Source organism: Lipomyces chichibuensis (assembly GCF_038497645.1).
Source record: "Lipomyces chichibuensis strain CBS 12929 unplaced genomic scaffold V1513scaffold_26, whole genome shotgun sequence".
NCBI classification, from domain to species: Eukaryota; Fungi; Ascomycota; class Lipomycetes; order Lipomycetales; family Lipomycetaceae; genus Lipomyces; species Lipomyces chichibuensis.
In genome coordinates, this window is record NW_027117478.1 from 55326 (window position 1) to 71866 (window position 16541).

At 48.8% G+C, this 16541-nt stretch overlaps 7 protein-coding genes across 7 annotated transcripts; 4 read left to right on the plus strand and 3 right to left on the minus strand.

Moving 5' to 3' along the window:
* Positions 1-935: 935 nt before the first annotated feature.
* V1513DRAFT_471416 (uncharacterized protein) lies at positions 936-4432 on the plus strand (the record flags this gene model as incomplete). Its single annotated transcript, XM_066900155.1, has 3 exons — positions 936-1096; positions 1155-1570; positions 1620-4432. 3 exons carry the CDS (start codon positions 936-938, stop codon positions 4133-4135), a joined length of 3093 nt encoding a protein of 1030 aa, XP_066752436.1. The 3' UTR covers positions 4136-4432.
* Positions 4433-4546: 114 nt separating this feature from the next.
* Positions 4547-6232, minus strand: V1513DRAFT_485874 (uncharacterized protein). The gene is made up of 2 exons (XM_066900486.1): positions 5978-6232; positions 4547-5902 (listed from the first exon to the last, which is right to left on the minus strand). The coding sequence occupies exons 1-2, from the start codon at positions 6042-6044 to the stop codon at positions 4731-4733; spliced, it is 1239 nt and encodes a 412-aa protein (XP_066752437.1). The 5' UTR covers positions 6045-6232; the 3' UTR covers positions 4547-4730.
* Positions 6233-6612: 380 nt separating this feature from the next.
* On the minus strand, positions 6613-9307 carry V1513DRAFT_143233 (fungal-specific transcription factor domain-containing protein). The gene is made up of 2 exons (XM_066894220.1): positions 8417-9307; positions 6613-8365 (listed from the first exon to the last, which is right to left on the minus strand). Exons 1-2 carry the CDS (start codon positions 9203-9205, stop codon positions 6821-6823), a joined length of 2334 nt encoding a protein of 777 aa, XP_066752438.1. The 5' UTR covers positions 9206-9307; the 3' UTR covers positions 6613-6820.
* Positions 9134-9806, plus strand: V1513DRAFT_448298 (uncharacterized protein). Its single transcript, XM_066898510.1, has one exon. It carries the CDS (start codon positions 9411-9413, stop codon positions 9639-9641), a length of 231 nt encoding a protein of 76 aa, XP_066752439.1. The 5' UTR covers positions 9134-9410; the 3' UTR covers positions 9642-9806.
* On the plus strand, positions 9807-11884 carry V1513DRAFT_402409 (uncharacterized protein). Its single transcript, XM_066895527.1, has 2 exons — positions 9807-10037; positions 10085-11884. The coding sequence occupies exons 1-2, from the start codon at positions 9925-9927 to the stop codon at positions 11430-11432; spliced, it is 1461 nt and encodes a 486-aa protein (XP_066752440.1). The 5' UTR covers positions 9807-9924; the 3' UTR covers positions 11433-11884.
* A 345-nt stretch (positions 11885-12229) lies between these two features.
* On the plus strand, positions 12230-15460 carry V1513DRAFT_448301 (Nup133 N terminal like-domain-containing protein). The gene is made up of 3 exons (XM_066898511.1): positions 12230-12597; positions 12657-14006; positions 14063-15460. The coding sequence occupies exons 1-3, from the start codon at positions 12348-12350 to the stop codon at positions 15394-15396; spliced, it is 2934 nt and encodes a 977-aa protein (XP_066752441.1). The 5' UTR covers positions 12230-12347; the 3' UTR covers positions 15397-15460.
* V1513DRAFT_448306 (chromosome segregation protein Spc25-domain-containing protein) lies at positions 15383-16528 on the minus strand. Its single transcript, XM_066898512.1, has 3 exons — positions 16162-16528; positions 16019-16084; positions 15383-15958 (listed from the first exon to the last, which is right to left on the minus strand). Exons 1-3 carry the CDS (start codon positions 16418-16420, stop codon positions 15483-15485), a joined length of 801 nt encoding a protein of 266 aa, XP_066752442.1. The 5' UTR covers positions 16421-16528; the 3' UTR covers positions 15383-15482.
* Between the last annotated feature and the right edge of the window lie 13 nt (positions 16529-16541).

The following is a 16541-nucleotide window of genomic DNA, read 5'->3' on the forward strand; positions in this document are numbered from 1 at the left end:
CAACAAGAAATCCCAAATTGCAAAATACATGCTATTAAAGAATAATTGCAGTAATTATTGTTTGGCAGATAAAGTCGCAGCTATTGAGACGCACGAACTGTGCTACAATAATTATTAACTGGCGGGGAAACCGTCGCTGATCTGCATAGGCTCGCGTGATCAAATTGTGGTAACCGTAGAAAGCTGTGGTCTTTGAAGCTGTTACTGCATCGCAATTTTATAGATATGCATTAAATGTGACTTGTTGCGCACGAACCGGTTCAAACTGTGTTCACGTTCACGTTCACGATGCACATGGACGAACTAAAAGAAAACTTCCACAAACTCATCTCGTCGTTCTCATTTCACGTAATACGCGGATTCACCATCCTCCATCCGCTTCCGCACTCCGTCCCTTCTGCGCAATACAGCGCCTTTTTGTGCGTTACTGGTTCTGCCTGTGCGTCTGAGTCCGGTCGTTATAGCTTACATCTGGCTGGCTGTTTCTCCGTGGCTGCGTGGTTGGTTCGCTCGCTCTGACGGTCAGAGAGCCACGTGAATCATTCTTGCTATTACTGTGGGTTTGGTCGAGTTCTTCATTGTCGTTTCTCGGGGTTGAATATAGACAGCCGACGATAACAGGAGAAGTCGTTGGTAATCCTTGTGAGCAGGTTTTGTCCCAGAGCAGCGATCGGGTGCAATTAGCTTTGCAAACTCGAATCCACATCGCGTCGTGAATATTCGTTTGATCCGACGATTCGCCGCATTTGAATCGCCTTATCGGCTTGCAACTTACTCCCATCGTCGTAAATCTCTTGCGCTGATAGCGTATTAGAGTTTTCGATCTGATTTCGCGGTCGTTAATTCACCGGTGATTAGATCAGACGTGCTCAGTGGACGTCATTGATCTCGTTCACGGTGGTCCACGAGATTACAGGGGATAATCTCACGTATTTATGTCTACAGCAGTTAACAGTGGATCGGCCGCGCCTGCGACAGCGCCGGCCGCGAATGGACCTTCGCCGACTCCCGGCCAGCGGGGTGCTGCCTCGCGCACTTCGTCGAATGCGCGGCGAAACATGGGATCACCGTCGAATGATGGGCCCCAAGGCCAGAGGTGCGTCTATTTCGTAGCACACATCTTGACTGGAATTATTGTAAGCTGACTTATTTAGACGGGGATCGAAGCCTTGGGGAAGTCATGGTGCGCAGCAGGGACAAGGGAACGGTGCGCCATACAATGGACCCAGAACGACGTATGCAAACAACTATGGTCGTCAATCGCCGGTTTCGGAGACAGACACCGCGGATCGACATATGTACGACCGTTTACTGTACCTGCTGATTCGGGCAGTTGGAAGTAGCGTTGTTGCTACCGTTCGATCGGGAGCTCGATACTCTGGCATACTATCGTCTGCACAGACACATGGAGATGTTGGGGTCGCATTACGATTTGCTCGCCAGATTGCCGCTCCGCCTGGTGAAGAGCTCGATGATGAGGCGAATGAGGCTGTTGTTTCAACATTGTTGATCCAGCCGAAGGACTTGCTCGATCTCAAGGTTTTGGAGGTAAACTTGACGGACCAGAACGGTATGATTTTTCTGACTCTTTGTAAAAAATATGTGGCTAATGGAGATAGGATTCCGAACGGATACCGACATATCACGAAATTCCTCCGCAGAGCAAAAACAGAGAGAGCTACAACCATGGAAGCCAGACGATTCCATCCCGATGGAGTCCCTTGATGACCTTGAATCCGCAAGTGCTGGTACCTGGGATCAGTTTGCAGTTAACGAGCAATTGTTTGGCTTGCAATCCACGTTTGACGAAAATATATATACTACGAGATTGGACAAGTCTCACCCACAGTATAAAGAACGTGCAGCCGCTGCTGAGCGGATTGCAAGAGAGATTGAGAACTCTAACTATGGTGGAAATCTTCATATGGCTGAAGAGCGCGGCATTCTTGTCGATGACTCAGGCGTTGACGAGGAGGATAAATATTCAGGTGTCATACGAGACAAGATGGGTACTAGCAGTTTACAGAGCGGATCTGGCAACAGATATGCTCCTCCTGCATTGCGCCAGAAGCTTGCTCAACAGCAACAGCAACTTTCGCAGAATCAGGTTCCACAGCAACAGCAGCATAATGCGCAGCAAACGCCAGCTTCCCAGGTTGATTCGGCGATATTGTCTAGCAAAATTAGTGAACCAGCGCCAAAGGCGGCCAGCCCCGCGCCAGCCGCTGCTTCTCCTATTGCACCTGTGGCTCATGCGGCTACTGAGGAAGCCAAAGCGAAATCAACTGTACCAGCTGCCGAGGCGCCGGCGGCTATTACTACACCCAGCACCGCAGAAAAACCCACGCTCGAGGATATCAAGGTTGCTGCGGCCACGAAGGCCAAAGGTCCTTTGACTGCAACAGAGTTTGATCACCAAACCATGATGGGCACATTCAAGCAATTCGTGCATGGAGAGAAGGAGCGGCTCAATTTGAAGAAGCGAGAGATCTCCAAGAAAGAAAAGGAGGGACGGTTGTCTGAACTGATGGCTTTTTCGCAGTCATTCAAACTTCATACTCCAGTTCCCATGGACTTAGTGCCTATTCTGGCAAAAGACAAGGCTAAGCAAGAGGAGATTATCCAAAAGTCTGTCGTTAATGCCAAACAGGCAGACGCGAAGAAACCGCTTTCTACCGCTGACATCGTGAATGCAGTGCAGCAGCAGAGTCAGGTAGCTCCTGATGGCAAGGTAAAACCGGCTGGTCAGAACTTATCTGCGAAGTTGCAGCAGCTGAAGAACGAGCCGAACCCTAGTTCCGTGCCTGTTCCATCACCCCCGGAGATCAAGGCGAAGCCTAGTTCACCTCTGCCAGCCAAGAAGCTCAATGTCAAGGCCATGGAGTTCAAGCCGAATCCATTCGCGGCGTCCTTCACACCGTCATTTGGCGGGTCGAATGCCTCTGGCACGCCTGCAGCTTCAGTGGTTTCAGTTGCGTCGGCTTCTCCCACGCCGCCGCCTCCTCCTCCCGCGGCCGCTACGCCTCGTACTTTGAGCAAAGCTGTGTCGCGGTCCGACAGTCCCGCCTTCTTTGGCCCTCAATGGAAACCTCCTAGTCAACCACGGGCCTCCATTAACGATGGTTTCAATCCGTTCACCCGGGCCAAGGAGGAGCACACTGGAAATGAGCCGTTCACAATCACAAAGGCATACACATTCCCTCCGACATGGCCATACGGCGACAATCCCCCCCACACAGAATTATTTACAGTGCCCGAACCAGCATCTATGCAGAGAATCTACGGTATTCCTCCCTTACCTGCCACGCCACTGCCGTTTTCACCCGCGAGCGGAACTTCGATTCCGTCTGGTCAGGTTTCGCCGAGCGTTAATGGATCAGCGACACCATTCGCACCGACTATACCTCAAGGATACGAGGATACTATGCGGCCTATGATTCCCGGTGCTTCACCTCCAGTTGCATCACCAAGTATGGCCCCCCAGATGATCCCAGCACCGACCCCATTCTCCCCTCCGATGATTTATGCGCAGCAACCATACCCACCACCATACTACACTGGACGACCGCCGAATATGCCGCCGGGATTCATGGCCGGCCCACCACCCCCCATTCCTCAACAATTCATGTCACATCAAGGATTTCCGACACCATATTTGCCGCCGCAGCAAGTGTCTCCATCACAAGGCTACGGCTCACCTGGTCGAAACAGCCATCAGGCTACCATGATGATGCCAGCGGGTCAGCAAGGCGGCTTTAGTACCGGCTTCTATGGTCAGCCACAGAGTGAGTTTTCTCTTTCCAACCAGTACGCACATTCTACACCTTTTATTCCGGCAGGGCAAGGAGGTCCACTTATCCCCGAGACCACGTTCTCCCCCCCACCGTCTTTGCCCTATCCGATGGTGTCTGCGTCTTTTCTTATGAATGGACAACCTGTGCTGACTCCTTCACAAGTGCACATGATGCGGGGCCCCCCTATTCAAGTCGCGCAGCCCGGCCCGCCCGTGATGGGCCCGCCGCAAGTAGTGGTGCCGCCTGGACCACAGCAGCAGCCGCGGCCGTATAACGGTCATCAGGACCAGGCGACGGCATCTCAGCAACATGCAACTGCCCCTGCTGTTGCCATGGAGTAGACTGATTACATGCCAGTATTACAATCTAATCACGAGATCTACAGTGTGAGTTATTCGGAAACCTGTCTGATTCGATGCCAGTTTTCGAATAATGCTAACGAATGTAGGATGCATTCAATGGATGTTAAAAGTATCTGCTATGTATATAAAGAGCAGCGTATCATTTCGACGATTACATCATGAACACATAAATGAGAGGCCACGAAGGAAGTTCGGACATTTCGAGAAAGGTTATTACAGTACGTGGACGTCGTTGTCATTATTGCATTGCGAATTCGACGGTTAATTTTTTCTTTATTTTCATTTTTTAAATTTCTAGTCAGCCTTCTTTTTAAGTCGATGATTGTACTATTTTTATGTGTAAGATGATGAATGGTGGGCATGTAATTGTACGTCAGCCGACATGTATGGATTTGTATTGACAAGTTGACAATTGTGGCTGTATCAGTTTTAGGTCTTAGTCTTTACTATACCTCTAGGTATCTACAATTATAACAGCAAAAAAAGCTATTCGATGTCGATATACTGTAGAATCTGTAAGACGCATACACGAAGACCAATAAAACTCCCACTCAGTTAATCCGGCAAGAGCATGTCACGAACTTTTGGCATCCTCTTGCTTTCTAAGTTGATCCTCGATATCAGATTTCCACCCCTTCCGTCGTTGTCGCTCCTCATAAACACCTCTATTTCGTGTAACTCTCTCGACAATCGTCTCTGTCGAAATATCTTTGTACAAATGCTCTCCAATCTCCTTATACAGTCCCGTCCGTTTGACCTCAGCATATGGATCACCACCTTCTCCTTCGGTACCAAAAATCGTAGGACCGTGCATTACTGCCACGATGTCCCATGGTAACGCATCGAGAAACGATTGGGTAGGGCAATACGGGGCTTGCAGGACGACGTGGGAAACGAATTTGCATTGTAGGACGCAGAGGGCGCGTTCGAAGAGGGACATTATGGGGTAGTTTAGCCCTTTGAATGTGTTTACTGTTGCGTCGGAGTGAATGCCGACTATTATACCGATCTCCGTTTCTGTATCATCAGTGGTGTCGGAGCAGAGAGATGCGGCGTATTGTGAAACGAGGCGGAGGAATTCAATATGCCCAGCGAAAAACAGGTCGAAGCCTCCGTCGACGTAGATCATGTGTTTTTGAGATTGCATGAATTTAGCAGAAGGTTCCACGAGCGTCGTAAGCATGCCTGTGTAGGTCTCAACCGAGGAAGTGGTCCAGATGTACACACCGTCGCGGGCATGCTTGCCATCTTCGGCTGTTGCGTATGCCCTGAACTTGTCGAGAGTATCAGGTGTAATAAGACCCTCTGTTTGTTTCCCAACCTTAGCATTCTCCAACGCAGCCTCAACATTTGCGCTCAGAATTGTCTTGATATGATGATTCTTCGTACACAACAACATCCGGCCAACCAAATCCGTAGTCGAGATGTTCGGCGTGCGCTTCACGACCAAAAACCTCCCCGCGTCTTTAACTACACGATAACAATCCTCACCGTTTGCGTCGGTGGTGATGTCATCACCATGCACGACGTAAAAGCACCCGTATTGGTCCATGACATTCGGAGAAGTGACGTATGGAGCGGAAGGGACTGCACGAGTGGCCCATTTACATGCTTCAACAGCAAGAATGCGTTCGGGGAGGGTCATGACGACGGGGCCTTTGTTTTCGAGAATTTCTTCGTCCGAGTGAACTCCAACATACAACGAGTTGCCAAGTTGGCGAGCTTGGAGCATGGCCCCGGCATGGCCTACTTGTTGTTAATAACTATTTCTACATGACTCACAGCTTTCTTCCAAAAAAATCGCAAAGGGCGAACACATACCGTGATGGGCAAAATCGAAACATCCGTCAATCCATATCCAGTCTTTGTGGATCTCAGGGGAAACCATCTTATTCCTTACTGTGTACACAGACTTCTTCAAGTCAATACAATTTTGATATGTCGAGCAAATTTGAATATAATCGAATGAAATTGACGTAGCAAGAAAGTAATTCTATTTAAAAGAGGGCACGGAATGTGGATTCACGTCTAGGACTCGTCTCGATTGACAACGCACTGCACAGTATATTAAATATCATGCGGCGCCAACGCATCGACGGTGTCCCTGAAGTATTAACTGTATTGTTACAATGGCGACTGGCATAACCTAACCCACGCAAACGGTATATTTAATAGGACTAACTTCTTTCATGAAACAAATGAACATGAACAATATTCATTACTCCAAATTCTCAAAAAAATAATATAATAATATGATATAAGTACAAAGCCATTCAACGCCGGCAACCAAACCCGTGTGGAGTCAAGGATAAGTCCATACGCATATATTTACACAGATGATAACTGTAAATTGCTTCATCTACTGCTCTATTCACCTTTCACGATCTAGCCTTTGCTCGTAGCAGCTACGCAAAACCAAGAAACAAACAATCACTTCCAATTTTCCTCATTCTCAAAATAGCTTCCACTTTTCTCAAAAGTCAACGCAAATCAATCTTGAAGACGACGCGCGTGTGAAAGTAATTGAAGCAACTGATGTCGAGCTGACGGCAGTATTGCCCAGAAGCCGCCGCCGGCAGCTATCGATAGCAAGTAAATCGCACGGCGTCTTATTCACAATCATTATTAGGTTTGAGGTTCTTCTGTGCCACTTACGGTAAACATCTAGACAAATCCACTAAACATTCCCTCCCACGTACCACCCCCAAACTCCAAATTGTCCGTACTGATATTACCTCCTCCTTCCACGCTTACTCCGCCAGCGGGAATATTATTCATAACAGTCGTAAATCCCGAACCAAGATCCCACCCACCGCCTAGCTCTCCCCATTCCTGATTCTGGACAATTAACCCGGCCCACGGATCAGCGTTCTCGATATGCATTGATGATGAGATATTTGGCTTCACGGTCGCGTACGGGAAGGTCAGTGAGACTGCAGATGGTTGCGGAAGAGAGGGTGAGATGCCGGGTTGATTGAACGAGATGTTGAACGCTGTGTTAAGTTGTTGTTGGTCAGAATATATCCGTGGCTTCTTGTGCTGCAGGACAGTGCAGTCTGGTAATGGCGGCGAAGGAAAGGGAACAGCTTGAACCGCGGGAGTATAGTGTGGTTGGACGGAGTGCTGTTGCTGTGGATATACTCGTTGCGAATACTGCGTTGTCGTTGACGACGACGCGGCCGATGGTGCGGGCGCATATCGCAGCTGCATCTGATGCGACACTATATTGTCCACCGGCGCCAGCTGTTGTACGGAACCGTATACGTATTCCGAATATCGTGCCTGATGCATCGGTACTTGTTGTTGCTGCTGTTGTTGCTGCTGCTGCTGTTGTGAAGACAATTGCACGGGCTGCTGCTTAATCTTCGATTTCCATGTGGCATCCGCAGTCTTTACTTCCGCGATCCGCTTACTCCACAGCACCAGGTTTCCCGACATGGCCATAAAACACCATTTTTTGTCTTGACACATTACTTTTGCGACATTCTCAACTCGGTCAATAGCCTTGTTTGCGTCGTCGCGGAGTTGGGGGGAATAAGAGTCCACGTAGTCGTATTTAACGGATAACGCAACAAGAAAGCAGCGCAAGTTGGCGTAAAATAAAATTGACCATATTGATGGGCCAGAAAAGAGCAGCTCGACGGTGGCATGCTGCAGAATCGCCGAAACAGACTCACGGGCGAGAGCGAGTCGAAGAGCGTTGAGTGAAGGAATGAATGTGGAAAAGAGATTCGCTTCGGACGGGAAGGACGGGCGGAAAAATGGGGAGTAGAATAATAATTTGATGGCGACGAAGTTCAACGTCAAATGCGATCGCGTTACGGCCGATAAATGCGTATTCGCGACACGGTGACCAAGTTCGGTGATCTCATTCTCGATCTCTCTAAACTGAGCTGCGGTGACATGGTGGAATCTGTCGGCCCGGAAACAAACTGGAATGATATGCTCGAGAACTTGAGCCTGATATATCAATTCTATAAAATATTCGTGGGGTGGGCCGGCGGGGTTGTCAACGTCGGTGGGATCTGGAAGCGGGATGGAGACATCTGTGCGGTAGATCATGAGAGGGTAGCCTTTGCCTGTGGATGTCCATTTGTCTTTGGTGAACAAGGCCCAGAAGGTGCGGCGTTTGACTTCTTGCAGAAGCGCGGAGTCATTGGCGTATGTCTTTTGACGGTGTAGGTAGAGCTCAAGTGCCATCCGAACACCCTAAACGGTCAGTCTCGACCAACGTAATAGAACTGAGACAAATATCATTACCTGGGACAGACGGAGAGGCCAGGCTTCGACGTCATCGATACCTTTGCACTGCAGTTCGAGGGTAAGATGGATCAGAGTGAGTGCTTGACAGGCCTGCAGTGAGGGCTCATAATGTATGAATAGCGACGCCAATTGATTCTGTAGGACTCGTTTGATATGTCGAAAGTCGCGGGACGAAACAATTGCTTCGGGGAGACGGCAGGCAACGCCGTACATGGCCGACAGCAATAGTTGAGAAGGTTCTGTGGTGTCAAGGTATGCACGCGGCACAATTGGGATGTACGGGTGCACACGGGAGTAGTAGAGTTCGTAGAGATGACGTTCAACAGCCTTATCTAGCTTCAGCTCTGTGTCGAGATCCTCATCTAGTTCGGTTGTCGTGCTCTTGTTCTGCATGTCCTGCCGAAGATGTAACAGATCCGGCGTATCGGGGTCGTCCTGGCTGATAAATGACAAGTTCGACAGTTGGAATCCGCCGTACGCTGAGGTAGAGCCGTCGAGCATGATAGAGCCGTCGTTGGGCGCTCGTATGTTGCCTCCCCGGGGTTTTTTCTCGTGCTCAGAATCATAGCAGTCTATGCCGTGCTCGTAGCACCATACGCACGCTCCGGATTGATTGCGCCGGAGTGGCTCGCACTTCAGATGCCGCTTGCGACAGGCAAGGCACGACCGCTTTGGTGCTGGTGTACTTTGCGATGCTGTGCCGGAAGGCGGAGGCGGGGACTTCAAGAGTGGCGGCATAGTTGTCTGCTGCCGTGGAATTGGCAAGAACTGAAGTGTGCCGGACATTTGATTGGGGAGGTGTGTATATACTTGTGCGGGGTACGCCCCGCAGCGAACTATAATATTGTGCAAAGGGAGATTTGGAATTTGTTAAAGCAGGGTAGGGATGTTGCGAATAATACGAATATCGGCAGGATTTCCCAATATTCTTATTCGATATTCCTTTAAAGGCATTCGATATAATATTCGATAAGTTATTCGCATTCGACAGATGATTAATATCGGCGCTAAATCACGTGATGATCATTATACACCGGATCAACTATGTCTTAACGCCATCATCTCATTTACAATCATATATGCCATATCTGCCACATTCCAGATGCACGTGTATTTGGGTTGGGGGTTTAACGTTGGATGCAACAACCGTTTCATCTCGTTAATGCTATTGTTACACTGTGTCCGAACTCCGCAAGGAGTATTATTTATATTTTATAAGTAAAGTTATATCATATATTTTATATGTATAATGTATTGGATGGCCGGATGGGCTAAGTGCCATTGCAGTAGTATTACTATGGCCATTAAGTTTGTAAATCCTCGGGCAACGGAAATAAAGTTTAGTAACCAATGTCTGGGGTCTTGGGATAGGGTCTATTTCTCCACATTCATTCTTGGTTCCCCAAGGATTGTATGATGATTTTCCTCAACTTTACTGCGGATGTCGGAAAACTCTCTACGCGGAAATATATAGTACATATTATATATACACTCCAATAATTCAGATGAGCACGACAAAGCCAGCCCTGAATGCCGGTACTTCGAGTGGTCGCGCTTCGGCTCACAAGCGCATAAAGACTACGCGAGCATGCGATCAGTGTCGCAAGGCAAGATCCAGGTGAGCACAGTACACATTTATGTGCGCAAGTAATTCTAACAAGGTAGATGCGAGGATCCCCCTGCAGTCACGTCCGCAGCGTCGTCAGGCCGGTGCCGGCGGTGCATCAAGCTCAACAAAGACTGCACCTTTGTCCTGTCCGTTGTCGAAACGCGCGGCCGCTCCTCGTACTTGAAAGTTCTCGACAGTGAAGAGCCTACGGAATCGCCGTACGCAGACTACATTGCGGCATTCAAAACAGTCTTCCTTCCGCCATGTCCAATCATCTCCACCATCGACTTCTCGTCTTCCGTCCACTCTACCCACATCCTCCTCACATGCTGCATGCGCTATCTAGGTGCCCTCTTCGTCGGCGCACCAGACTACACTCTCGCAGAGATTAGGACATCAATTAAATCCTACCTTTTCACAAAATCTCCTCTCACGCGCCCACTGCCCCAAAACATACAAGCACTCGTGCTTCTGGCGCTTCGAATCGAAGACCGCGCTTGCGGAATATGGATAACAACCGCAATTCGCATGGCTTGCGCCCTAGGGTGGAACCGCTCCGTCAGGCCACCCGTCCCTTCTGCACCACTCGCCATGACAGATTTTTTGTGGTGGACGCTGGTGTGCGAGGATATTTGGCTGTTCGTATTCACTGGCACATCGAGCATGATCTACGCCCGTGATTTCAAGGTCCGGAAGCCCAACTCGCCCGTGTTTTTCTGCGACATCGTGCGGTTATCAAATGTGGTGCGGCATATATTACGGCCTGAAACAGTCGATGCGGCAATGCCCTCCGCTGGTCAAGAACTGTTGGCAAACTGGGAATCGACGCATCAAGGTATCGCCTCCGTCCCAATTCCAGAACCACTGCCTCCACAACAGACTACAACGGACGATTTATCGTCAGGATTGCCAAGTGAGTCACCGCAATGGACTCCACCCCCACCTTTAAGCGACACGTCGCCGCCGCAAACTCCACCGTCACCTACACCTTCCGTATCCGTGAGCACGACATTAACGCCAACAGCGTTGATCCAGCTTGTGTATGCGGCAGTAGTTGGTCTCCTCGTACTCGAAACAGTTGTCACGCACAACCGCGACCCACATCTCCTCATCGACGCACAGCGACGGACAATTCTGCACATGGCGTTAGTCCTCGAATCGCGGTTCCGAAATGGGGCTTTCGCGCGATGGCGACTGCTCGAGAAATTGGCAGATATTGCCGGGGCTGCATTGTCTGTCCTCGGAATGGAGCGCGGGAGGGAGTGGGCGGCGGAAAGAGGTGACGGAGCCGGTAATATCAGGAATTTGGAAGATTTGTGGGAGTATTGGGAGGTTGGGGACGAGGAGGCTATTAAGAAAGAGAATGGGAGGATTAATGTCCATCCGACACTTACGCAGGGATGACAGGTGAGGTTTATGATATTGATGATTTGGTTGAATCTTGGAAGTTTGTGCTCCAGTTGGAGTTGGGTTTCTTTTTTAGATAGTTTGCGTTGTTGGATGTACTCGGCTTTCGTGCACATTATATAAAATATGTTAATATCTACAGCACAGACGATTCTCGGGCTTGAAATGCAAATGAATGATGATATAGACTATTTATCAACATGTACGCACATCTCATTATAAGGCATCCCAGCTGCCAGGAGGCTCACGGCTCAGGCCACGTCAAAGGAAGCTAGAACACGTGCATGTCAAGTTCCAGTGGGATGCAAGCGATCCTACTGCTGCGGTATCCACCATATATGGTTCAGCCGGTGTATATGGTCCAGAGGATTAGCGGCGTGCAGAAGAGATGGAAGTGCCCGAACCAACAAATACATAATAGTCTGAGTCTAGCTCATAGTTAATCAACGTATCCTCTAGTTCCTTTTCGAGCGAAAGTAGTGAATGTCGGACTGGTCGTCGGCGATTTAATTCCCAACGATCAAACATTAGCCACGATGTGCGGTCGCTTCCTATGACTTTTATGGCAGGGTTGGTCGTTCGAGCCAGAGTTGCGATAAAGTATCTACCTGGTAGGCTGGTACCCAAAATGATTTCGTCTGTCCGCATTCTAGTCAACTACTTATGCTACAACATTCCCGGGGTTGGTTTTCGTGTCTTTTGTTGACTATCTAGTGGCCCATTGTGGTAGCTACTGAAATCCGCGTTCGAAAGCCGCACCAAAAATTATCCGGGCCGCGAGCACTAACCCTTACTATGTACAATCCTATAATCATATTGCCTTATTAAGTTTAGCGCAGTCTGTTCGCATTCTGCCAAAGTCCGAGAAGAAAAACAATAACTCGTTCCTGCGCTTTTATCGATTCAGTATCCATGCGGACACACCAAGCAATCGACATGGCTCAACGGCGCTCGGTAAGCCTGCAAGCGAGACGAAGCAGACAAACATCCGGTCTCCTTAGATTCCCAGACAGCTCTAGCACTGCTATCGTTCCCGTCAGTCATGGGACGATGCAACAGGAGCAGAACCGGACGAGAGATAGTGCCATGGAATATACCAAGAATGCGCAATACTGCGCGTTGAAGTTACCTGCGGTACCCAATATACTGAGATCCAAAAATGGTGAGACTTACTCCTTCTCTTTCGTAGTTTTGTTGGGAGGATCAGGGCTGATGAGACAGACGGATCGTTTACGGGTTTCATTGATTCTGCCACCGAGAGCGCGCTGCTATTAACACCGACCTCCGCATATGTCTGGAAGTACTCGTCCCCAGACCATCTTCCGACGGCAATCTCGTTCCCAATTTCGAACGCCTCAGGAGCACAACCGTTAGGCGTACTCGTCTCACCTTGCGCAGGCAGCACCGAGCCCGGTTTAGTGCTGGTCAATCCAACGACAGGGCAGTTGACATACTGGGATGCCGTAGGCGGTGCATTAGCCGAAGGTTTGTTGCACCGTAAAAAGGGCATGGAGACGACGATCCCGCTATATCAATCCGAAACGCTCGAGTATCTCCAAAATATCGAACCCGCAGGTGTTATTCTCGCGACAAGCAGCGGACGATTCGTGTTAGTGGCATTGCACGATGGTGCGGGGAGGCCGGGCGTTGCGTGTACAGCTATGAGGGGTGCCGGGACCGGGTTGTGGAGTAATATTGTTGGCTTTGTCAGGATGGGATCCACACGTCGCGACGTCGTCGCCATGAAACCAGGAAAATTACTCGGACGAGGCGAGAGGATGGTTGCCACTGCGAATACTCGAGGCGCGGTCACTATCTGGCATTGTTCCCGCACCGGCGATTACCGTCTTGTGTTTGAAATGGATTTGCGGGAACAATTAGTCACGTCAATAGCGGGCGTATACCCACAGGCCGAGACGACGTTTCGCGTTCACGACATCGAAATGCTCCCTGACGACGACACAATGGGATTACTTCTATCCTCGTTCACGTATGATGAAGATGACGAGGAGAAAATTTATTACGTCTTGTTTACTGCGTATTTTGATCCAGTGGATTTTAGAATCATGTCCGCACACAGAATAACCTGTTATACAATGCACTCGACTAGGCCGCCGAGATTATTACTCCCCAGCCCGGGATACACTGCCTTCATCGTTCTTTCGAATGCGGTAGTCCTGCTCGATACGGTTCTTAAACCAAAATCTGACCAGAACTTGTCAACGCCGTTTAAATGGGAAGACGTGATTCGGTTTAAACCTGAAATCGAGCTAATGTCAGCTGGAACAGAGGATATGAGCCAGATTAATGGTCAGGTTACACGGCATGCGGGAATCGTTGTTGTTGCGCGCGGCGCAGGTGTAATTAGGATCGAAAGGTTTGAAGATGAGAGTGGCGGAAGTGTTGTGCGGTCTAGTGCGGATGTTATTACGAGTAAATTGGAGCAGGCGGTGTATTATGGCTTTATTGATGAAAATCCGTTGGATTTTGGAAAGGTCAAAGAGGTCGGTTATGACATTAATGACATCGAGACAGCGATCGGTGTTGTTAGCGATGAAATTTTTAACGGAAGTAAGTTCTGCGGACGTCGATACTCATTGATACCATGTGCTAACCTAACGACACAGCGTCTTTGTATATTCAAGTCGACGAAACGATGACGTGTCTCAGGCTGAGATGTCAAGCCCTCGGACGATTGGCTGAGCATCTGAGTCTGATTTTTCCTTCCTTGTCAGCAGAAATCAGGTACCAAGTACTCTTCAAACTTGAGAAATGCGAAGCAGCGAAGAATATTTATGGACTATGGTTCGCGTCAGCAGCATCGGTGTCTCGAAGTGGTATGCTCGTTGAAGTCATTTCCGACATGACACAAGGTTCCGGCTCCGTGGACTCATTCTTTCGAGACGATGTGTCCAAAATTGGTGATTTCATCACCGCTTTTTCTAACAAAAGTCTCGTCCGCGCACGAACGGCGTCGGGGCACAGAAATATAATGCTCCAACACGTCCGCGAAGCAAATGATTTCCTTCTCACGGTGCTTTCGTCGTCTGCAGATGTCATACGCTCGCTCTACAAGGAGCCCGTATTCAAACTTTCGCACGCATGGGGTATTACGGAGCCATGGACGTCTACCTTCGACGTCTTGAACTCGCTGAGCAAGCAATTCGAAGTCACAAAGACCGTCTGCACGTCATTGTGGGAAGTAAGTGACAACGCTGACGAAGAAATTGCTATTAATCTCCGTGACCTATGTGATCAACTAGTCGGCCTTGCGGAATCACTTTGTCGAGCATATGAAGAACGCATATCGTTCTGTGAGGCGACGGAGAGTCGGAGGGAACAGGCGGAAAATCTTAAGCGCGCGTACGCTGAGCAGCGACCGGGATGGTTGAAGCCCCTGTTGGCGTTTGGATGCGCGGAGAAGGCCTTTCAGTTAGGCGAACGGCACCGAGATTTCCGTACGCTAGCGGAGATGTGTCGGGAGGAAAAAGTGCAGCTGGATAAAATTTCTGACGAGGCGAGTCGGGTTGCGCAGGAGAATTTGGCAATGAGAACGAAGTATTATTTTGATACTTACGGGTACGAGTTTGCGCAAACACTGTATCAATATTATATTGACGCGGGATACACTTCCGAACTTTTCGTCGCGTTTCCGGCGTATAGGGAATATCTCGAACGATTTCTGAGCGACGGGAAGTACGACCGTGTTGCCTGGATTCACGACATTCAGACAGGCGATTTTATTAGCACGGGGATGAAGTTAGCCAATGTGGCAGAGAAGATGGAAGACACACTTTCGAATAAACGGCTGCAACTTAGTATTGCAAAGCTCTGTTTGATTTCTGCGAGTGTAGGCGGTGCACAAGTAGAGGATGATGTGACCTATATTAATGAGCAGTTGGATAAGATTGATAGATTGGAGGAGGAAGATTTTAGTGTAAATGAGGTTATGGAGGATTAAGGTAATTGTATATTATACATGTACTATAGATCAAACAAATAATTAGCGACTTGCTCATATCGTACACCTCGTTGTTGCTATGCGGGTTATAAGCCACTCTCCTTGAATGCATTTCGAACATCTTTTAAAAACCGGCCAAAATCCCTCGACTCATTCAGCCGGGTCAGCATCCCGTCCAAAACACCCTTCTCCAATTGCGGCTCACATCGCAGGACTTCATAATCAGGATCACTCAAGTCCATAACGACATAATACTCGCGACTCCACGCACTCTCACTAATAAGAGTAAATACAATTTTCAATTGATCGTCGTCAAATCCTTCAATCCGTAACCCTAAATTTTTCTCCCAAAAGGCGAGCTCAGGTGCGTTGAGTGACGACTGTGCAAGGAACTTGGCGCGGTCCTGGGACCGTTCGGCGCGTTTTTTGTCGAGGATTGATTGAGTTTCAAGGATTTGTGCGACGACGGCGTCACGTAGGATCGTCAGGTCTTGTTTTTTCCGAGTGAAGTCTGCAATTGATGATTCGGTTTCTTGTACTTCTTGCCGTTCGCGGGCGGATTCTAGCTCGCAATGTTAGATGCATTGAGAACATTATAAATGTCCACCAGTGTTGAACTTACCATGAGCAAGCTCGGCTTCCTTTTCTTTGTAGTGCTCGATTTGATTGCTCATCTTCTGTTCCTGCTCTGCCCGCATCCTGTTAGCCTCCATTATATTCCCATCCTCCGCGTTTCTCCTCCCCGGCATCACCATCGCAACGTACCTTTCGCTTCCGTAATCTCTTTTTCGAACTCATTCCGATCCTCTAAAATCCGCTTGCGATCTTCCGCGATAAACGCGTCAAATCTTGCTTGAAATGCATCCATATTACGTCGCAATTTATCAAAATCGAAGGCAAATTGCGGAATGTTGCGCGATGCCGTACTCATGGGTGAGTCAAGACTGGTGGAGCCGCTGCTGCCACTGCTGGTCGCTATATCGAGAGTTTCGATACCTGATTTGAGGGATGCGAGAGACATCATGAATATTTTCTTGACTATTGGTACTATAGTTATTATCTATGAAATTAGTCGTTGCTATGCGATTATGGGAATGTTCTGAACACGAGTGATCCGAAATCGTCATTATTCTCAAAGTAAACAA

What these genes read in the sequence shown, in the direction of transcription:
- V1513DRAFT_402409 (XM_066895527.1), top strand. Translation starts at nt 9,925, where the DNA reads ATGAGCACGACAAAGCCAGCCCTGAATGCCGGTACTTCGAGTGGTCGC. An exon ending in TGTCGCAAGGCAAGATCCAG is followed by an intron (nt 10,038 to 10,084) that starts GTGAGCACAGTA and finishes CTAACAAGGTAG; the next exon opens with ATGCGAGGATCCCCCTGCAG.
- V1513DRAFT_448306 (XM_066898512.1), bottom strand. Translation starts at nt 16,420, where the DNA reads ATGATGTCTCTCGCATCCCTCAAATCAGGTATCGAAACTCTCGATATA. An exon ending in AGAGATTACGGAAGCGAAAG is followed by an intron (nt 16,085 to 16,161) that starts GTACGTTGCGAT and finishes GGATGCGGGCAG; the next exon opens with AGCAGGAACAGAAGATGAGC. An exon ending in GGAAGCCGAGCTTGCTCATG is followed by an intron (nt 15,959 to 16,018) that starts GTAAGTTCAACA and finishes ATTGCGAGCTAG; the next exon opens with AATCCGCCCGCGAACGGCAA.
- V1513DRAFT_485874 (XM_066900486.1), bottom strand. Translation starts at nt 6,044, where the DNA reads ATGGTTTCCCCTGAGATCCACAAAGACTGGATATGGATTGACGGATGT. An exon ending in TTTCGATTTTGCCCATCACG is followed by an intron (nt 5,903 to 5,977) that starts GTATGTGTTCGC and finishes AACAACAAGTAG; the next exon opens with GCCATGCCGGGGCCATGCTC.
- V1513DRAFT_448298 (XM_066898510.1), top strand. Translation starts at nt 9,411, where the DNA reads ATGATTAATATCGGCGCTAAATCACGTGATGATCATTATACACCGGAT.
- V1513DRAFT_448301 (XM_066898511.1), top strand. Translation starts at nt 12,348, where the DNA reads ATGCGGACACACCAAGCAATCGACATGGCTCAACGGCGCTCGGTAAGC. An exon ending in TATACTGAGATCCAAAAATG is followed by an intron (nt 12,598 to 12,656) that starts GTGAGACTTACT and finishes CTGATGAGACAG; the next exon opens with ACGGATCGTTTACGGGTTTC. An exon ending in CGATGAAATTTTTAACGGAA is followed by an intron (nt 14,007 to 14,062) that starts GTAAGTTCTGCG and finishes CTAACGACACAG; the next exon opens with CGTCTTTGTATATTCAAGTC.
- V1513DRAFT_143233 (XM_066894220.1), bottom strand. Translation starts at nt 9,205, where the DNA reads ATGTCCGGCACACTTCAGTTCTTGCCAATTCCACGGCAGCAGACAACT. An exon ending in GGCCTCTCCGTCTGTCCCAG is followed by an intron (nt 8,366 to 8,416) that starts GTAATGATATTT and finishes CTGACCGTTTAG; the next exon opens with GGTGTTCGGATGGCACTTGA.